This window comes from Oncorhynchus keta, chromosome 31 (genome assembly GCF_023373465.1).
Source record: "Oncorhynchus keta strain PuntledgeMale-10-30-2019 chromosome 31, Oket_V2, whole genome shotgun sequence".
Taxonomy (NCBI): domain Eukaryota; kingdom Metazoa; phylum Chordata; class Actinopteri; order Salmoniformes; family Salmonidae; genus Oncorhynchus; species Oncorhynchus keta.
The window spans coordinates 17,365,520-17,390,875 of record NC_068451.1 but is presented as its reverse complement, the minus strand read 5'-3'; the positions used below and the strand labels follow the sequence as shown (position 1 = coordinate 17,390,875).

At 43.2% G+C, this 25,356-nt stretch overlaps 2 protein-coding genes across 10 annotated transcripts in view; one reads left to right on the top strand and one right to left on the bottom strand.

The window, feature by feature from the left end:
• Nucleotides 1-687: 687 nt before the first annotated feature.
• LOC127906086 (squalene monooxygenase-like) lies at nt 688-8,151 on the top strand. The gene is made up of 11 exons (XM_052489780.1): nt 688-1,971; nt 2,127-2,382; nt 2,803-2,980; nt 3,207-3,303; nt 3,509-3,622; nt 3,801-3,972; nt 4,476-4,571; nt 4,820-4,962; nt 5,440-5,536; nt 5,976-6,063; nt 6,759-8,151. The coding sequence occupies exons 1-11, from the start codon at nt 1,696-1,698 to the stop codon at nt 6,949-6,951; spliced, it is 1,710 nt and encodes a 569-aa protein (XP_052345740.1). The 5' UTR covers nt 688-1,695; the 3' UTR covers nt 6,952-8,151.
• A 484-nt stretch (nt 8,152-8,635) lies between these two features.
• The window catches only part of LOC118364567 (oxidation resistance protein 1-like), a 212,208-nt gene continuing 195,487 nt past the window's right edge, over nt 8,636-25,356 (bottom strand). For 7 of the 9 annotated variants that reach the window (XM_035746214.2, XM_035746213.2, XM_035746217.2 and 4 more), the window contains 8 exons: nt 23,737-23,896; nt 20,291-20,456; nt 15,470-15,550; nt 13,606-13,731; nt 12,854-13,006; nt 12,524-12,619; nt 12,135-12,208; nt 8,636-10,494 (listed from right to left, as the gene is read on the bottom strand). In XM_035746214.2, the coding sequence (XP_035602107.2) occupies nt 10,359-10,494; nt 12,135-12,208; nt 12,524-12,619; nt 12,854-13,006; nt 13,606-13,731; nt 15,470-15,550; nt 20,291-20,456; nt 23,737-23,896 (992 nt within the window). In that variant the 3' untranslated portion in view covers nt 8,636-10,358. Of the gene's footprint in view, nt 10,495-12,134; nt 12,209-12,523; nt 12,620-12,853; nt 13,007-13,605; nt 13,732-15,469; nt 15,551-17,978; nt 18,250-20,290; nt 20,457-23,736; nt 23,897-25,356 lie in introns of those variants that run through there. The other 2 variants (XM_035746216.2, XM_035746221.2) reach the window with 2 other exon arrangements.

Genomic DNA, 25,356 nt, shown 5'->3' with positions numbered 1-25,356 from the left:
GGCTGCCCAACATAAATCAATCAAAGATATAAAGCCCAATGCCAAGTGCTGTACAGAAACCCAGCCTAAAACCCCAAACAGCAAGCAATGCAGATGTAGAAGCACAGTGGCTAGGGTAAACTCCCTAGAAAGGCCAGAACCTCGGAAGTAACCCAGAGGAACCAGGCTCTGAGGGGTGGCCAGTCTTGTTCTGGCTGTCCTGGGTGGAGATTATAATCGAACATGGCCAAGATGTTCAAACTTTCATAGATGACCAGCAGGGTCAGGTAATAATAATCACAGTGATTGTCGAGGGTGCAACAGGACAGCACCTCAGGAGTAAATGTCAGTTGGCTTTTCATAGGCGATCATTCAGAGTTAGAGACAGCAGGTGAGACAGCAGCATAAACCTGGAGGTTTAGCCTGGAGCTGTCTGGAGACACTGTGGCCCTGTCCGACGATACACCCGGATGCCCTCAGAAATAACAATACATGTTTGTATTGATATCCTCACAATCCTACATAATCACCCAAAGGCAAAATACCGGCATGTAACACAATCCATAAGAGTTATTTCCTATGTCTGGCAAAGAGTACTGACTTTGAACCGGTTTGGTAACTTCCTCCAGTGTACAATTGTAGACCGATAGACACCTTTCCAGTATACAACACACTGACAGTAAGAAAGCCATCGCCATCTGCGCGCATTCAACAGCCTACATTTACGTTTGTATTACTTCTTAAAATAACGTTTTGGGTCTCTCATAAGCTTACAATTATGTTTTGATTCTTGCTTGAACAGTCGCTAAGATTATTTGGTTGTGATAGTTGCAAAATTGCTATTTTGGATGCAGCAGTTGTTAGCTAGAATGCTAAACGCTCATTGATATTGGCTATAACAAAAGCCATTTTACTGGTTGAAGGTGAAGTGTTTTTTAAAAGAATAATGCAGGTGATTTGCGATGACACAAGCATTATTATTAAGCAGGACATTCATACAAGGTTTAAAATCCAATTATAATCCATGCACTCATAAGCAACATGTAAATATAGGCTTTTTCCCCCATGTTCTATAAGAACTTCCCCTTGATCTGCCACTAACTTTCGCGTATCTCCATCGCGAGGTAATGTTTGCAAACACAGAAACCTGTCCATAGACACCTTTCCAGTGACATCATATCATACTATCCTCTCTCAGCCAGCGCTCCAACCAGCAGTCGAGGATTGGCCAATGGCCAGATAGCGTGAGCTCTGCTCACCGATGTGCTGTTCCTGATTGGATGGTTCAGATACAGAGAGGGCGGGACACCAATCCTGCGAACCCGAAGTTCCTACCTATCTCATTATCATATAATATTTAGCATCCTCTGAAACCATCTGAAATGTCTGGTGGAATAATTGTAATGGTTTTGAATACTTTTCTTTTTGATTAACGGATATATTTGAAATATTACTAGGCATACGATCTGCTAAAGCAACTGAAATAGGATGCTCAATTGTCTACGCCAGTAGATGGAATATTTGCTATTTTTGAAACAACTGTTGAACTGTGATAATATTTTATTGCGTACTTTATTCTATTCCATGATCTCGGCTACTTTTTGTTTTTGCAATTTAGTTTCAGGTTATAGGTTAGGAAACATTCTGAGCAGTGGTAATTTATTGAATGATTTAGCCTATTCATTTCAAGTAGCCTAGTTTAATAATAGAATAAAGATGTGGACTTTTCTTGGAATTGCAAGTTTCACCTACATTTATAAGAAATGCGACGCAGTTTTGGAGTATGCTCACAAAGAGATAATCCTGGCGGCTGTAGTGTTCTTGGCAGTGGGGATGCTGCTATCCTATGTCAGGTATCACGGACATACATTCAAGGTACCCGAAATTCTACAATTACCGCTGGAACTTTTATTATCCCTACCGGTCATCAATACATTTATACCGAAACCCTCAGCTGTCAGGCACAGGAGTGGAGAGAGCGCGTCAACGAAGGTGAGTAATGATAACTGTACAATCTGTTGAAGACCAAAACCTAGAAATAAACACTATACACAATAAAATAGTGTCCAATTATAGTCCAAAGACTATTATTTCTTTTTTTAACCTTCTATGGTAAAAAACAACAACATAGCTTTCTCTCTAAACAGGGAGGTGGCAGGAGGAAACGAGTGTGTTCCTCAGCCATGGAGAGCCCCCCAGCAACAGGGGACTCTCCTGCATCTCAGGAGCCGGATGTGATCATAGTAGGGGCGGGGGTCCTGGGGTCGGCCATGGCTGTAGTGCTGGCCCGGGACGGCCGGAGGGTCACTGTGATAGAGAGGGACCTGAAGGAGCCTGACAGGATAGTGGGAGAGCTGCTGCAGCCTGGTGGATACAGGGCCCTGCGAGAACTGGGAATGGAGGGTGAGTGGTCTCTGGAGCATGGACTACAGATCTTTTAGTGTGGGGTCTACGTGTAAAATGGTGATAGCGTGGGGAAACAACCAATGGGCTGACTCGCAATAAGCCCTTTCATTAAATGGGGGCTTTGTTCAACGAGCAAGGCAGGACCTATATAGGGCTTATGACAACTTAATAAAGGCCCTATATAGGGCTTATGACAACTTAATAAAGGCCCTATATAGGGCTTATGACAACTTAATAAAGGCCCTATATAGGGCTTTAAAAGTTGTTTATTTAAAGTGGGACCAAACAAACTGTAGCAAAGACACCCAAGTCCCTATTTAATGTAAAGACATTCCTTTTTGCCACTAAAGACCTGAGTTAAATGAATAATGAAAAGTGTTTCATCACCCTTGCTTAACCATTGGGCTCTCCTCTCAGATTCAGTGGAGGGGCTGGATGCCCACGTGGTGAACGGTTATGTGATTCATGACATCGAGAGCAGCACAGAGGTGGAGATCCCATATCCCCAGGCAGACAGCAGTATCCAGTGTGGCAGGGCCTTTCACCACGGACGCTTTATCATGGGCCTGCGCAGAGCCGCCCTCGCTGAACCAAAGTGAGGCTGGGAAAGAACCTTCACCATACCTGTTGGACATGTCATTACTATCACTAAGGCCACACGATTTTTCCTGAACACATGACCAGGACCAAGTCCAGGGTTTAGTTCTTATAGGCTGATTATCCTTTTCCTTGTCAGGTCATGTGATCAGAAGAACCTGTCCCTATTAATACCGTCACTATAACTACTGTTTCTTAATAACTGGTACTTTGCTCTCCCCTAGTGTTACGCTCATTGAAGGCACCGTGTCCAGCCTGGAAGAAGAGGATGGCTGTGTGACAGGAGTGCAGTACAGGGACAAGGAGACAGGAGACACAAAGGTCACCTCTAACCTTGCGATGCAGCTTATACTCTATTATTCTCCAGATAACCTTTGCTGTGTAAAATAGCCCCATGCTGATACTTACAATTACACTTGACAGTATTTACACCTATTGATTAGCAATTCACCAGGATCCATTGATAAGACAAGCAGTGTGACAGATGTGTTTTTAACTGTTGTAATTGTGTTAACCTGTCCCATAGGAGGTCCATGCAGCAGTAACTGTAGTAGCTGACGGCTGTTTCTCAAAGTTCAGGAAGAGCCTGGTAGCTGGGAAGGCCCAGACCTCCTCTCACTTTGTTGGATGTATCATGAAGGTTTGTTCAAGTATTATATTGAATGAATGAATGAATGAACGAGCGAATCAATGAATCGACCAACCGACCAAACAACTAACGTGTCATTTAGCAGACACTTTTTACCAACCAAACCAAACAAACAATTAATAAAATGCAGTCAGACTAATGTATTTCCTTTCTGTCCTCTCCTTGTCAGAACTCTCCCCAGTTCAAGCCCCACCATGCTGAGCTGGTCCTGGCTAACCCCAGCCCTGTCCTCATCTACCAGATCTCCTCCTCAGACACCAGGGTGCTGGTGGACATCAGGGGAGAGATGCCCAGGAACCTCACCGAGTACATGGCTGAGAAAATACACCCACAACTACCAGGTAAGGAATTTAGGGTATACAGTATAGAGATTTAAACAGCATAGCTTTCCCATGTGTTCAATGTCCCTTACATTATATTTGATTTATTTATGTATTGTTTACCTTTATTTAACTAGGTAAGTCAGTTAAGAACAAATTCTTATTTACAATGATGGCCTAGGAACAGTGGGTTAACTGCCCTGTTCAGGGGCAGAACGACAGATTTGACCTTGTCAGCTCAGGGATTCGTTCTTACAACCTTTCAGTTACTAGTCCAACGCTCTAACCACTAGGCTACCCTGCTGTATGGAGGGATGGAAGGATGGCCTCAGGCCTCGTGAGACTTAAGGGCAAGCTAACCATATCCACCACCAATGTAAAGCACCCACATGAATTTGTGCTTGAGAGCTTCAACACACAAAGAGTAAATGACGGCATTATGGGTTGATTTCAGTTCTTTATCCACCCATCTTTATGGTGATGAATGTGTGACCTCAGACCTGACTCTGTTGTCTCTTCTCTAGAACACCTAAAGGAGCCGTTCATGGTGGCTCTGCAGAACGACCGGCTGAGGTCTATGCCAGCAAGCTTCCTGCCTCCGTCCCCAGTCAACAAGCCAGGTAGGACACAAGTACTGACCACAGTGTTGGGCTGTGTTCTAAAGGGCAAATGGAATAGGGTCCCATTTGGAACGCAACCTTGGAGAGTTCAATGCATGGTCGATAAACTATTTTCTCTTTAGCTAAGTAGCTTAAAAGCCTGATCAGATCAGATATTTTGCTGAAAAAGATGGTCCCTCTAGCAGTGTAAATGTGTAATGTTAGTGAGGTGTAGACTGGGGCTAACATGGGCCTTTGTCCTGTTCCAGGTGTGCTCCTGCTGGGTGACGCCTACAACATGAGACACCCTCTGACCGGAGGAGGGATGAGTGTAGCCCTCAACGACGTCCTGATCTGGAGGAGCCTGATGAAGAACATCCCTGACCTGTACGACAACACAGCCATGCTCCAGGTAAACTCACATCCCTAATCTCATCCCCCTTTCTTATGATTATTACATTTCCATGACATTTTGGTCATCTTATCCAGAGTGACTTACAGTCAGTATTATGTTAATGATTGGACAGTGGGTACTACAGAGAAGGGATAGACAGTAGAGGGGTTCAGACAGAATGGCCGACCAGGGGGATATGTGTTCCGGAGTCAGCTTCCACCAGACCAGACTCCGCCACACACATTATCACTGTCTGAATGGCCTTGGTTGGAATGTGTATTGTTGTTTTGTGGAATGTGGGTCCATATTGCATTGCAATCACCTGCTACCACAGAACGTTAGAGAGTTTTTTTAATGTGTGCCACAGGGCATATTGTTTCTGTAATCCGCAGTGTTGTAGTAGTCAAAGGAATAGTTACAGAGCAATGTTAGGTTTTACTGCATAAGGCTGAAAAATAAAACATGTAAAAAAACATTTTTTCCCCCCCATAATAGGCAAAGAAAAAATTCCACTGGGAACGCAAGTCATCACATTCCTTTGTGGTGAATGTGTTGGCTCAAGCCCTGTACGAGTTGTTTGCTGCAACAGACAGTGAGTCTCCTTCTCTGTCCTTTTTACTATCCCCTGCCAACACATGATGGATAGAATAAGGTCATACATGGTTATGCGAAGTCTTTTGGATGCATTATAACGACATTATAATGCACTATACCTGTAGGATTTAATTAAATTGTTGCCAATGTCACTACTTCAATCATTTGTTTTCTAACAGTACAGTACTTATTCTCAGTACATGTCGTATACCTTAAATTACTGACACTGAACACTTAGCTAGGGCGATTATAGCAAATAGAGAGGCACATTTAGGAGATATTCAGAATGAATTATTTCTGCTGAAATAATTTTTAGTGTTAAGCTGTGGATTTTACCAGCAGGGTACTACACTGAAATATACTGTACCATTTAGCATAATCTCCTTCATGGCTGACATGCATATTCATATGAGCTGTATGGTGTTTGTGTCTTTCAGAGTCTCTGCACCAGCTGAGAAAGGCTTGCTTCCTTTACTTCAAGCTGGGTGGGGAGTGTGTCAACGGTCCCATTGGTCTTCTCTCAGTGTGAGTCTCACTAATGTGTTCGACACACTTCAAAACTGTTGCAGTTGATCCTTGACTGTGTATGTCAATGCAATATTCCCCATTCCAAAAATAGCCACAAATATGTGTGTAAAATATTCATAGTGTGTACAAAACAATTATTGTTACACATGGGAAACTGATGAGTGTGAAAAACCCAGCAGCGTTGCAGTTCTTGACACACTCAAACTGGTGCGCCTAACACCTACAACCATACACGTTCAAAGGCACTTAAATCTTTTGTCTTGCCCATTCACCTTCTGAATGGCACACATACACAATCCATATCTAAATTGTCTCAAGGCTTAAAAACCCTTCTTTAACCTGTCTCCTCCCCTTCATCTACACTGGTTGAAGTAGATTTAACAAGTGACATGAATGAGGGGATCATAGCTTTCACCTGGATTCACCCAGTCAGTCTATGTCATGGAAAGAGCAGGTGTTCCTAATGTTTTGTACACTCAGTGTATGTAAACATATACTGTATGTGCACCTGTATTGACATTAGAGGACCACATTGGAAATAAGCCTTCAGCCCTTATTGTGTTTTTATCCTCAATAATATGTTATGTATGTAATGTTGTCTCCGGCTTGGGCCGCCTACTACTATTAATAATCAAATTCAATCAATCAATTGTCTATGGTCTTAATTAGATCTCAATCCATTCTATTCCCAGGTTGACGCCCCATCCGATGACTCTGATTGGACACTTCTTTGCCGTGGCCTTGTACGCCATCTACTACAACTTCAAGTCTGAGTCGTGGTTCACCAAACCCCGAGCCTTATTCACGAGTGGAGCTATCCTGTACCGCGCCTGTACCGTCATGTTTCCCCTCATCTACTCTGAGTTCAAGTACCTGGTGTACTGAGCAGTGATCTAATCTGAGCCCTAACCCAGTGGAACGCACACCAGCCTTAGACAACAGGGTCGTATTCAGTAGTGCACAAACGTAGCAAAACATTTTGCAATGGAATACGAAGATGTTCAGGTTGTCTCCTACACTGTTTCTGCCTGTTTTCTTCATTTAGTTTCTAGTGAATACATTTACTGAGCAGTGCCATCACTGACCCCTGGTGGAGAACACACACACACACACCACCAGCCTTATGGTGACATGACATACAAACAGTACAGTGACCTAAAGATACACTAAGAAAGTGTAGTTAACTGTCAAGTCAATTTGGCTGTATGTATGATTTATATGAAACCACTTAGTTTTAGGCCAACAATTATGCTTTTTTGTTGGGTGTGGGGAGGCATGCCACTTTCTGTCTAATGATGTAATTTCTGGACAATGATTCTGTCCATTTACGCCAGGGATCCCTTTTGTCTCAAGCACACCCCTAGAGACAAAAGTTCTGTATAGCCTCTTTAATATTACACCATCCTATCATCACTGTCAACAGGGATCTTGTACAGGTCTCTAAAGTGACCATTATTCAGTGCTGAAGCCTTTGACCTTGATCATATGTCTTTATCTCTGCCTAAAGCTCTGCCCAATGATAAGACGTCTTCTGAGGACGAGGTCTAAATTGACGGTGACAATTATTTAGTAATGCCTTGTATATTCAGAATTTACATCACAACCATGCATTTACGTAGTGTAACAGACAATGTGTAAGAGGTTTGCGTTAGCAACTCTTAATTGCAAATAACCAGCAGGACTGACTACAGGTGTCTGTTTAACCACTTTGCTGCTAACTGAACATGAGGACAAAACATGTCCTTCCTGCTTTGTGTTTTATTTTCTCTCCATGCCAATGGCTCAAAAAACAGTTGGCTGTTTGTCTACCCTTATTCCAAACGGTATCCTTATTTTGTTCTGAAAAAGCATGTTCCTTGTGCATTATTTTAACTGTACATGTACAATCAAATGATGATGTATTAAACTGTTTGATTGGTTCAAGTCAGATCACCTGTCCTTAACTTTTGCCAAGTTATAGTTTTCCTGCCTTAAAATGGGGTTTTACACATTGTGACAAGGGATCCACCCCAACACATCTCTGGTACTTGTTTAAAAAGTAATTCTTCAGCTGTGAACACCTGCTGGAATAAAAGCGTGACTTAATGCCTGTCTGATTGGAGTGTCTAGAAATCACAAGTGACACACATTCACCCTCCTGTGTGCCTGGAGGAGGGGAGGGTTGCAACACAAAGAGCACAATGAGATAGTTGAATGTAGCCCAGCCACAAAACAAGTCCCTGACCAATGGTCCACTGTCCCATCCAGCTCTTCAGCATTTAGGGAGGAATTCATGACAGAATTTTGCACTGTGTTGGTGAGAATATTTACTCTGAATTGTATTTGGTTTAATTTCTTGTTTAATAAATGATCCATTATAGAGTTAAATATCTTCCTTTGGAGACATGTGGCCTCGACCCACTTTAAAAAAAATAAAAAATTAAACTAGATTAATGTTACTAAGGTGATGACCAATAGTCCTGAAAAGCACTAATACAAATGTCCACTAGGTGGCACTCAATATACAATCAAAAAGTTTGAGCAAATGCTGGAAGGAGGGGATTGAAAGCAATACAAACTCAGACAAGTCCCAGGTTACAACAATTTTATTGTTATTTATTAATTTATACATCAATAATACATTGTGTTCCTGTAAAATAATGAGGAGGATTTATCCATGTTATTCTTTGTGACTCCACAGACACAAATACTGGTGTGGAAGACCAGAAAGGGGAAGGAAAGCTGCTGTGAAGTTTAAATGTACATCTTTTCTTAGTCCACAGTCTTAACAGTCAGTCTACCAACTAATGAAGACTCACCACTCAGCAGAACTTGTGAGGAGAGTTCAATTCATCTTTGACATTCAGCCTCCTCACTCCCCTTTAATTACACAGAGCATTAGTTTAGCTTTACCCTTAATATTATAGCAGCAAGCTTTCTACTAACAGTTAACATGTTTATGATTCTAAACAAAAAAGTACTGTACAGCTACTAGAAGTCTAAGAACCTGGTTTATAACGCTTTTAGACCGGATTCAAGTGCTAGAAGCAACCCACCAATCATATATGTGTTTCTATATAGGAACAAATCTACTATTTTAACATTAATTTACAGGGTAATATACATTATATTTGTAACAGCTGAAACATCAGCACAAAAAGATCACTGTCACACAACAGCAACATATAATTAATTATATAATATATTTATATATAATCATATATAAATAATATACAATTGTCATATGCATGTAAAACAGTTAACCACGTCTCAGGCTTTTCAAATTATACCCAGAAAAGCAATTGTGGATCAAGACATGAAAGCTTTACAAGTCCTCTCTGATAAAGAGCCACGGACAGGCGAGGAAAAGCGCCAACCTGGATTATTTGAGGTCACATGACAGTAATTTGCATATTCCACAAATCTATTGCAACACATTACTGTCTACGAACAGTACACACGACTCCTGAGGGGCGCCGGTGGTAGCTGAACTCACACGTAGTACACCCACTGAACAGAACATTATTAGTACGACGATGGGTAATATTCTGATTCTAGCTATGTGCTGTGATGGTGAAGAATAGGACTACAATACACAACACTCTATACGTAGTTCTTGCCTCAGAAGTAAACCAAAGATGTAAAATACCCCTCCTCCCCATAATAGTGTCCTCATCATCCTCACATCCTGCTGAGATTATTCCTTCAGGTGTTTGAACACCAACCAGAACTATGTTAGGTTCAACCGTCTCCTCTGAGAACAAAGGAACGCATGTTGTTAATTTCATTACTGGATCTCTCCACTAAAGGCCTGTAACACCACATATAGTAACATCCTACTGACTGACGTCAACCAAGTTCTGAGGGGCGGGGTTCCTTGAGTGTCTCAATTTCAGATAATCTGGACTACGGCAGTTTCTCTCTCAATCCCAAACCTGAGCCGACATCATCTCCTGCTGAGGCCAGAGAGAGCGATCTGATTGCTCCTCCTTGGTTCTGCAACAAGACGTCTCTACGGTCTCTAACAAACCCACACATCCCCTGATGCCTCGCAGTATAGTACAGGACAGAACACCTCCTCAAAGACGCTGCACACAGCTGTAACAAGATACACACAAGGTAATTCACAAAGAAAAGCTCTGTTATAACTGCAGTAGTAACGTATGAACGCACAACACGCATCCTTCAGCTGGCTCCGTCCTGGGAGCCCCAGACAGTGGGTTGGAGCAGGGTGGTGATGTGCAGTTAGGTTTGAGACAACAATGCCATTGTAGGGATGTTTAGTCTTTCTCTTTTTCCCATGGTGGGTTTTGTTATTCAAAAGCCCAGATCTCAATGTCCTGTATATAGAAATCCTCCTTCTTGGAGAGCATGGGGTTGCCAAAGGTTTTACAGGAGTGACTCCTGCCGTGGTACAGGTCTCCATCCAACCACAGGCCAAACTCACCACTGAAACACATCAAGACAAATACATCACAGCATCTTCAGAGACTCAATCCAGACAGCAAGAACATCACATACATGCTGTGAGTCTGTTCTGACAAACTTAAGACGATGGGCGCCATTTTACTCTTCCGAACACACCTAGCAGTGACTGTGCAATGTAGACTAATCATAACATCTTAACTTGTTTGGGATAGGGGGCAGCATTTTCACTTTTGGATGAATAGCGTGCCCAGAGTGAACTGCCTCCTACTCAGTCCCAGATGCTAATATATGCATATTATTATTAGTATTGGATAGAAAACACTGAAGTTTCTACAACTGTTTTAATGATGTCTGTGAGTATAACAGAACTCATATGGCAGGCAAAAACCTGCCAAAATACAAACAGTAAGTGTGAAATCTGAGGTTTGTTGTTTTTGAAATCACCCCTATCGAAAACAGTGGGATATGGGTCATTTTGCACTTCCTAAGGCTTCCACTAGATGTCAACCGTCTTTAGAACGTTGTTTCAGGCTGCTCATGTGAAGGGGGGCCGGATGGGAGCGGTTTGACTAAGGGGTCTGCCTACAGCCTCGTTCTCAGTCACGTACTTTCACTTGAAAGGTAGCTCTCGTTCCATTGCTTTTCTACAGACAATGGAATTCTCCGGTTGGAACATTATTGAACTTTTATGATGAAAACATCCTAAAGATTGATTCTATACTTAGTTTGACAAGTTTATTTGACCTGTAATATAACTTTCTGAACATTTAGTCCGAATGGACCAGATCACACTTTTGGATTTGTTTACCAAACGCCCTAAAAAAAGAAGCTATTGGACGTAAATGGACATTATCGAACAAAACAAGCATTTATTGTGGAACTGTGATTCCTGGGAGTGCATTCTGATGAAGATCAAAAGGTAAGTGAATATTTATAATGCTATTTATGAATAATGTTGACTACCCAACATTTCTCTGGCTGGTTTGGGCTCTGAGCGCCGTTCTCAGATTATGCTTTTTCCGTAAAGTATTTTTGAAATCTGACACAGTGGTTGCATTAAGGAGAAGTGTATCTAAAGTTCCATGTATAATAGTTGTATTTTCATCAACATTATTTATGTGAATTCATGTGGCTCTCTGCAATATTTTGGATGTTTTGGAACTACTGAACGTAACACGCCAAAGTAAAATAAGATTTTACATGAGGAACACCGATTTTAAATATGAACTTTACCAAACAAAACATACATGTATTATGTTACATGAAGTCCTATGAGTGTCATCTGAGGAAGATCAAAGGTTAGTGATTCATTTTATCTCCATTTGTGTTTTTTGTGACTCTCTTTGACTGGAAAAATGGCTGGGTTTTTCTGTGAGTTGGCGGTGACCTAACATAATCGTTTGTGGAGCTTTCGCTGTAAAGCATTTTTGAAATCGGACACTGTGGCTGGATTAACGAGAATCGTATCTTTAAAATGGTGCCTAATACGTGTATGTTTGAGAAATTTGATTTATGAGATTTGTTGATTTGTATTTGGCGCCCTGCAATTTCATTGGTTGTTGGCGAGGGGTTCCGCTAGCAGTCCTAGACAGGTTAACTGACAACCCAGTTTCAAAGTTTATTGCTAGATAAAACTTTTACATAAAAATAAAATAGCGTACCTTCCACCACCAAAAGCTAAGGAGTCCATATCTCCTTTCATGAAGAACATGTTGTCACCTGTCCATTTGTACACCTGTCAACACAGAACAGAGCACGTCACCATTTGTAAATATATCATTACAAACCCTCATGCCATCTTACATAAGCTCCTCATTGTCATGAGAATGAGGCACTCTCATAACAATATGATGCCTCGTTAATTTAATAAAGAAAACAACTGATTAGTACTCCTCTGAGGAAAATGCTTATCGATGTGCATGTTAATTGGTAAGACCAGAGCAGGGTTGGATGAGTTTACAACGGACATTAGGAGGAGTAAAAGTGACTGGACCACACTGGCCAGTTCCGAATAAGGGTCACCAATCAGAGACGTCAGAGGTCAGCCTACCTCAAACTCTGGACAGAAGGTGAAGAGGAAGGTCTCTCCCGTGCCGTAGAATCCCTCGCTGATTTTGAAGGGTTCGGACGCCAACGCACCAAACACCTGCAGCAACACAACCAACCAGAACACACCAGGTCAGGAAACAGACAGTACGGAACCATGGTAATCTATTACAGCTCAAAGGCCCAATCCTAACTTTAGATGAGCATGCTTGTCTCACACTTTTGCATAAACTACACATTTAAGTTAATGGAGGATATATATACATTTGAGTTACGTGCAGAGATCTGGACTTAGGATTCAGGTCTAATAGAGAAGTGTTGTTGTCCCACTCACCCCACCATCACTGTCCCTGATAACCAACAGCATGGGGGTGTCCTGCCCCTGCATGGCCCGGTAAAGGCTCTTGATGCTCATGCCATGCTTGGTGGTGCCATAGGCCAAGGTCCAGGGGTACCCAATGGTACGAGGAGGGAGGTTCTTCGCCAGCTGGAGAAAAGAGACAGACGCCGGGAGGGGGGAAACAGAAATGAAGGAGAGAAAAGGCCACAGACATCAATGGTCCATTACAGCTGCAGTGACCTTTTCCCACAGCTGGTTGTTAGAGTGTAACTGAGCTCCACACACCCAGAACACAACAGTCTCAGGAGAACAGGCTTTAAGTGTCGACCACAGAGAGACCTACAATAAGAGCGCAGCAGGCTAGTCACACACATTCTTAAGGCTCCTTCCTTTGTTGCATGTCCTAACAAGAATCAATTTTCCCCAACAGCTATTGGCCTACATGAAAATATGCCTTTTTCCTGAAGACTAACCCCACCTAACAGACCTTATCTGAAAACCCCAACCATCCCAGTATTGTAATTCATAGAAATTATCTGACTCAGCTACTATACCATCAGCCTTGTAATGATGAGGCTCAAGAGTCTGCTGTCACTAAACAGATAGCTCCTCAGGGAGGGCCAGCACTGCTATGGCTGAAGGCCTGTGGTTGAAGGTCAACCATGATGTTGCTTTAGGAAATAGCCCATTGACAATCAATGGGCATGGATCAAGCCATTGTGCCCGTCAGCAGTGTGAGTTATTACCTTCTCTATCTGCTGTGCCTCCAGCAGCTCGCTAGGCTCACTGAGGTTGGGTCTGAAGGTCTCAGGCTCCAGCTCCGTCTTGATAGAGGTGGCATGCTTAGAGTTCACCTCCTCCTTGGTGGTGATCTGGATACACACAGACAACAGTCAGACAGGCACTCAGGAGGGGTGGGTGGTTGTCTAACTAGTAAAGGTAATGGGGTGTCAATCGCTTTAGGATATGTCCCAAATGGCATCACATCCCCTACACAGTGCACTACTCTGCCCTGGTCAAAAGCGGTGCACTTTACAGTTAATAAGGTGCCATTTGGGACAGAGCTAGACTGGGATGAACACTGTGCTAGATGTTGTCTATAGGCTAATAAACCGAACACTGTGCTAGATGTTTTCTATAGGCTAATAAACCGATACCACATGACTTACTAGGATTGGGGGTGTGTCATATGATTTCTAAGAAGGTGGTTTTAAAGATATGAATAAAGTCTCATATCAGCAGAGGCAGGATTCTTTACAGGCTAACATGAGCCCCAGGAAACACACATTTACAAGATAGGCCTACTTAATATAACAAATTAACTCAGCTTTGAAAATCATCAATTTGGGAGCAATGAGTTTATGGAGAACATAGACTAGACTCCTTTATGTCAGTAACACATTAAAAGGTAAGGAGCCAACCTTGGCTTATGAGAGCCTAAATGGCTCATAAAAACATGTAGGCTTCTCCAGAATTGTAATAACACTTGGAAAATGTGCATTATATCCATATACAGAGGGTAAATCAGGAGGCTAAATTGTACAATGTCCGAGTTTGGATATTTCTATACTTAGCACAATAGGAATGTTGGCTGGAGAAAATGCAAAACAGTAAATATTGAGTGGCCCTGAAGGCCTATTTGTGATTGAGCTGGAGACACGGTGTTGGACTGTTGGAGTTCCAGCGGGGGTTGTTTATCTTCCTCCATAACAGGCCTGATTGTAGACAGCCTAGCTACTGGTGGCCTGACCGTGATCACATTACAGTCCTGTTGAATTACCTGCATTGTCCTGCACAAACAATCCTGCACCCACTTAATGGATTGAATCGAATCCCACTTCCACCCACCCACCATCTACCTCTCTCCCTTCAATAGAAAGCAGAGGCGGATGGGGAAGCAGCAGTTCCTCACTACCCAGATGTGGATGGATGAACACAGTTTGTGAGGAGTCACTCAGAAGTGGAGGAACACAAATTCTACATTTGATTGACAGAGTCGAGAAACCTCAGGAAAATCCCCATCCCTCAACAGAGATGAGCTACAACATATTGTATTATGATTCACATTCTTTGTCTCTATGACAGCCTTGGGACTAGGCTATCTAACTAGCTATGGCTAATAATAAACAGTAATGAGGTATTCTTGAAACTAACCACAGCAGTGGTCAGTGAGGAGCTGTGAGAAGTGGATGCAGGGCATTATGGGAACTTTATGAAGGCATAAATTACCCTCCTCCATTTCTCTACCAGGTATTAGTTGCCGGTTGAACAAAACTCTTCAAATTATCCTCATAGCGGTTCTTTGGACAGTTGCTACATGAGGCTGCAGCATCATAGTGCTGGCCCATCCCAGGGCCCTGGTCAATGTTAGCCCAGGTCAAAGTTAGTCCAGGTAGGCCCAGGTCAGCCCAGCTAGGACAACTGGGTGAGAGGCAAGAGGTCAGAAACACACTGAGGAGCTAACAGAGCCTGGCAGGGGCTAATCTAAAAATGGCACCTTATTCCCTACATAATAGTGGCCAAACGTAGTGCACTACATAAGGAATAGGGTACCATTTGGGTAGTCTAGAAAAAGGGAAGGGAGAGCTGGAGCTTTGCTGAGTGGGGCACCTGAAGCCGCTTGCAGAGAGATTTCAGATCTTCACTGTTTAGCGCATCGATCCGGCGGTGGTACTCAGTCAGTGACACTACCTGGGGGGCGGAGACAGGAAGAGGAAGTGTAACTCAGCTGCTGGCGATGGAGGAAAAAGGATGAGCACAGCAGAGGGAGGGGAGAGAGTACATTTGAAGGTGGAGAGACCTGACATCACTGTGTATATTTTTTCATCTATCGGTATGTGATATTCAGGTCTCCATTAAATAGACTTGGTTTAAAGTCTAATATTTGATCAAGAGGTGGTTGATATGAACCAATAGAAGTGTTTTGCATGGTTGTGTAATCTCAAGCAACACCACTAGTGGATGTTAGGACGAGCCAGAGGGACGAGAGGCAGACAAGCCATTCTGACACAGGCAGAACAAAAACAACGTAAGCCACACGAAGACATTCTTCTGATAATCTTAATCAATTGAGAAGATCCGTTGGACTGTAGGTGATACAACACCAGTGCACCGTCAAGCACTTGCCAGCCTGTTAGTGTACAGACATGTTGAATCTGTTGCACAAGACTGTGCAAGTCAAATTGAATCACCCATTTGGTATAGCCGGACACGAGCACAGAGGAACTCCAAGAATTCTGATGTAACGATTTAATTAGCCACGCCCAGAAAGCATATAAAATGGAGAACATGGAGAACAAGTCCCAGACAGCCCCGCTTGACCTGCTGATCAGAGATGACCGATAGTTACATATCGCAATATTATTTTGGGCAATATTGGTACTTTGACTCCAAGTATCAGGGGGCAGGGGGGGGGGGTCTAAGTAGCTTTAGCTATTTCTAGTTGGCTGTACCTATGCCAAAACTCCCAATATTTTTCATCCTATAGCTTGTTCTGCACCTTTTTAAATAGTGAGCCAACATATTTTCAGCAATTCTATATCCATGACTGATCAAAACTCATTTTCTAATGCTCTCCTCTCTCTGCAGCTGACATACAGTGAGCAACATGCAGGATTGTGAGCATCACAATACATATCCTAAGTATGGTGATAATATCGTATTGTGAAGTCCCGGGCAAAGTGCTAGTGCTGCTTTTCATCATCATTAATAATCATCATTAATAATAATGCGCTGAAGCAAACATCTCTGCCAGACAGAGCTCATGGAAGCTAGCACACACGGGAATCCCCCTTCAAAACAGCCTAACAGCAGTTCTGGCAGAGTCTAACAATAGCTACAAGTTCTACCTCCACAATAACATCTTAAAGCCAGACTTCTACTTCAGAAGGTAGCTAAGCCCCTTGAGGCCCTGCTCTTCAAGGGGATGTGACCATGAATCAGCACAAAGTGCGATCATGGGGTCATATGAAATAGCATAACAAACCCATTCAAGGGGTGCACACCTCCAGATACAGTACAGTAGGCCTACTTAATAGGTTTCTATGGACATGAGCAGTGCTGTGGGTGGGTGGCCCACAGGGACTGGAGCTGTGTACCCCTGCAAATGAAGCCTATCCATAAATATGTTATGATACTGCATGGAAAAAAACTAGAACAATTATGAAATTGTCTGAATCTATTATAGAATTAGGCTATACATTAATTGCTGCCATACACTAGTTAAAAGTTAGTTGAGTCAAGTTGGATTGGGCAAACTTGGGTCAAGCGGAAATAAGTTACCTTGAAACACCTCTTTAGTCACCTTAAATCATTGTGTAAATAACGTTTTCCCAAACAAGCTCCCACATTACAGTTCTCAATAATGCAAAGAAAAGGGTAAACTACAGTCTTCATTAAATATTTATTTGGAGCCTAACTTTAGCTGACACTAAAGTGCAGTCTATTGAGAAAAGCCAAGTCAGGCCAGTTTGCTGCAATCCCCATCTTCTGTGTTCAGGAGGAAGGTCTCAGGCTGGCCAACGACCATAGCCTGGTGCCTGTCTGTTTGTGCTTGACAATGAGAAATGGAGTTTGCAAGAGCACAAAGATCTGAGACCAGGCTACAATATTCAAGCTATTCTCTGCTCCCCTTCCACCCAAATAACAACTTACATGAAGGTCATTCTTTCCAAAACAGACATTGCATCAGCCCATCCAACTAACGTTATAATATCTCACCATTACAGAGAAGCCGATCACTGTCAATGCAATGGAAATTGTAGAACTAACTATAAGCTATACACAGTGTATTGAAACAATGTCGCAAGTTAGCTACGATGTTATTAGTTACTAACGTTATTAGCACGATGTTCACAAACGGTTCTGTTCACTGAAAAAAAACGGAACCTCAAAACTTTCCAAAACGAGAACCAAAGATAAGGAGTGATACAAAGCGATAACATCAAGTGCTGCCTTTTTAGACTCATCAGATATGTCAGTGACTATTTTGATTTCAGTCAGTCACTGGGCAAGCAGTTTGCATTTTTTTCTTAGCAAGCTCGCCATCCAGTAATGTAGCTAGCAGGCTAACAACAACAAAACACGCGCAGCTAAAACACGGACTGTCATAGATACATACATAAGTGTACTTAGGGGTCAGCGGCGTTTCTTCCTTCACCCTTCTAGAGAACATTTCTTTCTTTCGGGGCGAGGTTGAGCTCGACAGTCACATTCCAGAAGTAATTCCAATCTCCACAAATCGATGTTGAACCAGACACCGGACGGGCGGGGAATCTACTAGCTAACTAAAATAGAAACATTTTAGAAGGGTCTTCGATGTTTGTTTGACACTCGCAAGAGCCAGTGGCAATGCAGGACAGGAGCAAAGCCAGCTCCTTATTTGCTCAAAGGCAGAGGGCACTTCCTATTTGCATACTTCACTAGAGCAATTTAAAGATACAATAGCAGTACATTAATTTTAAAAAAAATTCATGAGGTACTGTAGGGAGATCAAATGCACTTCTCGTGTAACATCACTGTAACAATAAAAAGCTTGGTGGATCACCTTTGAGTAGTTTGGGCACACATCAAACGTTAATCAATGAAGTGGCTTGAATTGTCATACTTCCCATATTGCATGACATACAATATACATACAGCACAGTAGACCTAATGATCAATGACCAAATAAAGTATAATAAATGGCTAACAGCATTATAGTTATTACAGACAAATAATATAAGTATTGTTTAAAATCCATGTTTACCTTAAAGGGTCAACGTAAAAGACAGGCAACTATTTACTTATTCAAATCACTGGATCATGTAGCCTCTTCAGGACCAGGCCCAAACAAATCAGCCCACTTTGTTTCCTACAGCATTCACTTACATTAAAATTTAAATCCCAGCCACAGCTTGCGTATCAATTTCTGTATGCAATGAATATATCCTCTCACTATTATACCTCACGCAAGTGCAGCCAGCCAACCTATTGGACAGACTTTGAGCAGCCATGTCCACACACTGGACTTTTCCCCATTCCTCTACATTCACACCAGAATAATATATTCACACCAGAATAATGCATTAAGAGTCCTTAATTTGTTCTTTCAAAATCTTGCTTCTTAAATCCTAAAACCTTACATCCACATTTGAGGGGAAATGAAAATCCCATAAAGCCACTATTAAGGGTGAGCGAATTGAACACATCTATGTATATTACAGACACAAGAATGCCCACACGTTTTAAAGAATTCACTATGTGCCTTCCCGGCATTGAACCAACCAGCTTTTCACAACGGGAACCATTCCATCCATCTGTCTACAACTGCGGAACACCCCAGTCAGTCAGGTCATCCAGCACAACTATAGTTTGGGATGACCGACGACAACAGAGATATTAATGCATGCCATATATACTGCATTAATAAGGTGGACAACTGACTTGGAACAAAATGATTTCACAATCATGCAAAACATTGTGGTTGTTGTAATCTGAGTGAAAATTGTGCATTTCCGACCAAAGGAAATAGTATTCACACAAATTACACAATAAACATAACTATAACACATCAAGCAAACACTTGGACAGATTGATCAAAACAATGTAATCATAAATGACAGTGCAATAATTTGAACACACAAATAACCATAAGGAGCATAGATAATGATGACGGCAGAATAACAATGCAAATACATTCCATTTAACACTACACACAGACATATCACCACAAAATAAATCACTTGACTGAATAAAAGCATTTAACAAATAGGACATTTATGGACTACAACACAGGCTGGATGAGAAGGTAAATATACAGAGTGTACCAAACATTAGGAACACCTGCTCTTTCCATGACATAGACTGACAAGGTGAATCCAGGTGAAAGCTATGATCCCTTATTGATGTCACTTCAATCAGTGTAGATGAAGGGGAAGAGACAGGTTAAAGAAGGACTTTTAAGCCTTGAGACAATTGAGACATGGATTGTGTATGTGTGCCCTTCAGAGGGTGAATGGGAAAGACAAAAGATTTAAGAGTCTTTGAATGGGGTACGGTAGAAGGTGTCAGGCGCACCAGTTTGAGTGTCAAGAACTGCAATGCTGCTGTTTTTTTCACACTCAACAGTTTTCCGTGTGTATCAATAATTGTCCACCACCCAAAGGACATCTAGTCAACTTGACACAACTGTGGGAAGCATTGGAGTCAACATGGGCCAGCATCCCTGTGCAACGCTTTCAACACCTTGTAAAGTCCATACCCCCAACGAATTGAATCTGTTCTGAGGGCAAAAGGGGGTGCAACTCAATATTAGGAAGGTGTTCCTATTGTTTTGTACACTCATTGTATTGTAACTACTACACATACTACTGTACAGCAACATTCAGCCATGTAAGAAACAACACAGACTGTAGAATGTAGTGTGGAACACCTCAGTTCTCTAGTCCTTACCTCCCACTCTTTGTTGTTGATATCCGTGAGGGGTTCATCTTCTCTTGTCTCGAACCCCGAAGGCTTCTTGACCACCATGAACCCTGGCTCGTGGCCGATGCCCTTCACCCCCTCCCCATACATGTCTGGGGTCCACTGGATGAAGAACACATACAGGTGCTCGGACCTGGGGAGGGGAGAGAGGTAGAAACACAGACAGTCAGACTGTCACGCCCTGATCTGTTTCACCAGTCTTTGTGATTGTCTCAATCCTCCTCGAGGTGTCGCCCATTATCCCCATTATCCCCTGTGTATTTATACCTGTGTTCTGTGTTTGTCTTTTGCCAGTTCGTTTTGTTCCTCAAACCTACCAGTATTCTCCCCTTGCTCCTGTCTTTATTCTTGTTCTCTAGTTTTCCCGGTTTTGTCCTTCTGCTTGCCCTGACCCTGAGCCTGCCTGCTGTCCTGTATCTTTGCCCTCTACTCGATTACCACCATCTGCCTGCCCTGATCTTGAGCCTGCCTGCCATCCTGTACCTTTGCCCCATTAATAAACTTTTGTTCCTTTGACACTGTCTGCACCTGGGTCTTACCTTCAAACGTGATAGTACGAACTGGCCATGACTGACCCGGCATACTCGGACCAGCAGCACAAAGCTATCGCCGCCCAATGAGCTGTCATTGGAAGGCACAAGGAATTGCTTTGTGGTCTGATTGAAGGGTTCCAGGCTGTGGCCGAACGTCACGACCAGGCATTGGACACATTAAGGGAGCAAGTCCGTGGGTTGTCTACCAAGCAGCCTACCACAACGGTAACCTCCCAGCCCCTTAGTAACCTGGCTGGTAGCAGCACCGTCACCTCGGTTTCCTGGGAACCCCACTTTTTTATTTTACCTTTTTTTAACCTTTATTTAACCTGGCAAGTCAGTTAAGAACAAATTCTTATTTTCAATGACGGCCTAGGAACAGTGGGTTAACTGCCTGTTCAGGGGCAGAACGACAGATTTGTACCTTGTCAGCTCGGGGATTTGAACTTGCAACCTTCCGGTTACTAGCCCAAAGCTCTAACCACTAGGCTACCCTGCCGCCCCACTTACCTCCCCCGGAGTGCTTTGATGGAGAGTCAGGCACCTGTCGGGCGTTTCTCACTCAGTGTTCCCTCATCATGGAGTTGCAGCCTTCCTCCTTTCCCTCTGACTGCTCTAAGATAGCGTACCTCTTTACGCTGATGTCCAGGATGGCCCTAGCTTGGGCTACGGAAATTTGGGAACAACAGTCGGCCGTATGCTTCAGCCTGGATGGATTCGTGGCGGAGGTGAAAAAAGTTTGAGGCTCCGTGGTCCGGGAGAGAGGCTGCCTGGAAGTTACTCCAGCTTTGGCAGGACTCTCTCAGTGCGGCAGACTATGCGGTGGAGTTCCGCGCACTAGCAGTGGAGGGTACCTGGAACCCGCTGTTCGACATGTTCCTGCACGGATTATCGGAGGAGGTAAAAGATGAGCTTGCAGCACGAGAACTACCAACGGATCTCGACTCACTCATCACTTTAACCATCCGGATTGATTGTCGGCTGTGGGAACGTATGAGGGAGAAGAGGTCCGATTGTGGTCCCAATCCCTCGCTCAAGGATTCCACCTTGCATCTAATGAACTCCGGAAGTCCCCGTGGTCACCTACCAGACCACCCCTGTCAACCTACGAGTGTCGGGTAACCACAGCGAGACGATCCAATTCCTACTAATTGAGTCTCCGCAGGTTTCCGTGGTATTGGGATTCTCTTGTCTCCAGCGACACAATCCCTCTATTGACTGGTCTACTGGTGCCATCGTGGGCTGGAGTCCGTTCTGCCACACTCATTGCCTGAAGTCAGCTCTGCATGCCCCGGGACGTCTTCCTGCGGAGTCCTTGGACCTCTGGGAGGGGTTCAGTAAGGCCCAGGCCACTTCGCTTCCGCAGTCCCGACCGGTATCCAAGAAGGTCAAGCCAGATGCGCTGGCACGCCGCTATAGCCCCGTGGCTACACCCCCAGAAGCCGAGACCTTTCCCTCCCGCTCCAAGATCATTAGCCCCTCTGCTGATCGTCTTCTGTTGCCCCGTACCCTCCGTATACTTCCTACCTTTTCTGTGTCTAGAATTAAACCCATGTCTCACAGCCCTTTGTCTCCTGTTTCCTGTCTCCTGTGGCTGTCTCTAAATGGCATGAGGCTGTTATGCCTCTCTGCTGTCTTGTGTCTGTCTCTATGTATCAGGCTGTATATGGTATTTTTCCCCACTGTCTGGAACTCTCCCACCATTGTCAGGATACTTTACACACATCTTCTGGGTCGCCACTCAACTAGGTCATTCAGCAGACATAGTCAGTCTGCCAGTGTGTGTGTGTGTGTGCACGTGTGTTTGTGTGTACGAAAGTGTTTGTGTACGTGAGTATGTGTAAATGTGCGCATCTGTGCACGGATGTGTGTGTGTATAAAGGCACAGTGCTACCCATGGGAACAGAGCCAGCAGTGTAACAGGGCAGCATTACAGGAGACATTCTGAGATAAACACATTGCAACCACCCTACAATGGCACATGGCCATGGTGATGGTGGTGTGACTCTGTCTGTGACCAGAGACAAGATTGGTGGCCTGTCTGCCTGCTTCAAATGAAATTAACATGTGAGACTGAGAGGATTATGCTGTGCTGGTCAACACAAGCCTACTGGCTACTGGGAATGAAAATAGCTGAAGGGCAGAGTTTCCAAAGCCAAAGAATGGCTGGTCAAACATCTTATCAGATTCATAACTTTCTGCCCTCTCGCTCTCCAGGACTGGAGACAAAGGCAGCACTGTGCTTGGACACAACATTGATAATGAGGTTGTGGCAAATTCATTGCAACAAAGTGACTTTTCAGCATTAACTAATTGAATTAAGCTGTTGAAGCAATTTGGAATAATTTACTAGAAAAACATATTTTACAGCTTTTGATGAAGATACATGTTTCCTTGTACTGTTCTTTGAAAGGCCTAAACGATACATTCATTATGAATACTGCTGACATTGCTGTGCAACATCCCAGCGGAGTCAAAATTGACAGATCTTCTTACGATCAATACCTAGTTACATAAAAGAGCAAAAACAGTTAATTTGTGCTGTTGTGGACAGAAATGTCATCCAAAGCACACTGAGATACTGCACAAAATGTATGTAACTGAATTGCTTTTCACAGCCTGGTCCACTTTTCACACAGGGGAAAAAGTGGTTAGTTGTGTTCCCTCTGTGAAAAATACATGTATTCTATTCTATAGATATTTGTGTGTGACAGTGTGTGTCTGCAGAGTGGGTGAATAAATACATAATCTAGCTGTCTTGTCTGGTCTAGTGGCAGCATAGTGAGATGGGCTTGGCACTGGGCAGACAATGGGGCTGCACTACAGTGATTCTGCAAACCTTGGCGCTGCAGTGTGGTGCACACACACACACACACTCACCTCTCCTGCGGCACAGCGAACCAGTACTCATGTTTCCTGTCCCTCTGAGCGTACTGCTGCATGGAGGCGCTGGCGTTGGACACAAATGTCTTCTTCATGGGCTGGCCCACCCGCAGACACAGGAACTTGTGGGACCGGTGCCTCTGCCGCTCCATGGACACTGTAGAGCCACATGACAAACAGGAAATGATCACATGATAATGAATTGTTACCTTATCCATCTTAACAGTTACAGGGCCAAAGCAGATACCAATCGGAATTCAATCTTTCAGAATATGTTTCAATTTAGTGACCAAATGTAGGCCTACTCCTGGTTTAAAACATATCCTCTTATTATCTAGTAGTCCCTCACCACACCACTGGACCTAATCCATCTGTAATTAAGAAAACATTTCAGATCTATTTGATACCAGGGTCTTTATTTAGATTTTCTTAAATTTCACCTTTATTTAACCAGGTAGGCCAGTTGAGAACAAGTTCTCATTTACAACTGCGACCTGGACATGTGACCTAGATCTCCTCCTCTGTTTACCAGGTATCTCAACAGACAGTAATTCTGTGCCAGAATAATAGGAAGATGATCCCAATAAACATAGATCATAACGGATTGTGACACCAAAACATATACCTGCTTTTATTAACAACCCATTAGAAGGTCAAATCAGTGGGACTTCTACAAATAAAAGAGACTCTTTGTGACATAACACAGACTGGGACCCATAGTCACAAACAGAGCCAGAGAAATGGTTCATCTACTTAGAAAACACAGCTCAGTGGGAAAAATGATATTTGAAAACGCAGTAATTGGGCTTGTTTTGAAGTGGGGCCTCGGCTAGCGTCTGCCATGGTAATATGGTGTGGAGTAAAGCAGAATCCTGCTGTGATCCCAGCCAATAAGAGCAAACATTCTAGGAACTCTCTGTGGGGTGAGAATTATGGTGATATAAATTATTTGAACACAACCAGACCTGGGTTCAACCAGTATTAGTTTCCTTTCAAAAAATACTTTGAGAGTTTGATTGAGCCTGCCTGGAGTGGCAGATGGGCGGAGTTTGCACTTTTGGGACTAATCCATTGTTTCCAATGCACCAGGCAAACTCAATGAGGTGCAGCAAAAGTGTTCAAAAGAAAACAAATACTATTAGAACCCAGGTCTGAACACAACTAAGTGAGGCACTAGAGCTCACATAGAACTGTAGAACAGTGGAAGAATAACATACATAGCACCTATAGCAGGCATGACACAGAACACAGTAGTAGTTTGAGCCTGCCCACTACTGTGGTAGTCTATGTTCTAGGGTAAGAAATATTCAATGTTTTCTGAAAAAGACATCAAACCAAAAAGAGAATGTAAAATGTAAATAGTTAAGTCACTTCAAATGCTGCACGTGTCTCTGAGAGTTTTAAATGCAGGCCGTCTAAACACTACTGTGGTTCCCCTCAGATGTTAGGTGTGGGTGTTTGTGTTGTCTCTCTGTGTTTGATTTTTCACGTTTTAGCCTATCTTGGAGTTGAGTGCACGTGGCAGCAGACCGGCTAACAGCAGAGTTAGATCAAAGTGGAGTATAATGCCTCATTCCTGCTCATTCCTGTAAGTGATAACAGCACACCACACATTTC

What these genes read in the sequence shown, in the direction of transcription:
- LOC127906086 (XM_052489780.1), top strand. Translation starts at nt 1,696, where the DNA reads ATGTGGACTTTTCTTGGAATTGCAAGTTTCACCTACATTTATAAGAAA. An exon ending in GCCGCCCTCGCTGAACCAAA is followed by an intron (nt 2,981 to 3,206) that starts GTGAGGCTGGGA and finishes GCTCTCCCCTAG; the next exon opens with TGTTACGCTCATTGAAGGCA. An exon ending in TTGTTGGATGTATCATGAAG is followed by an intron (nt 3,623 to 3,800) that starts GTTTGTTCAAGT and finishes TCTCCTTGTCAG; the next exon opens with AACTCTCCCCAGTTCAAGCC.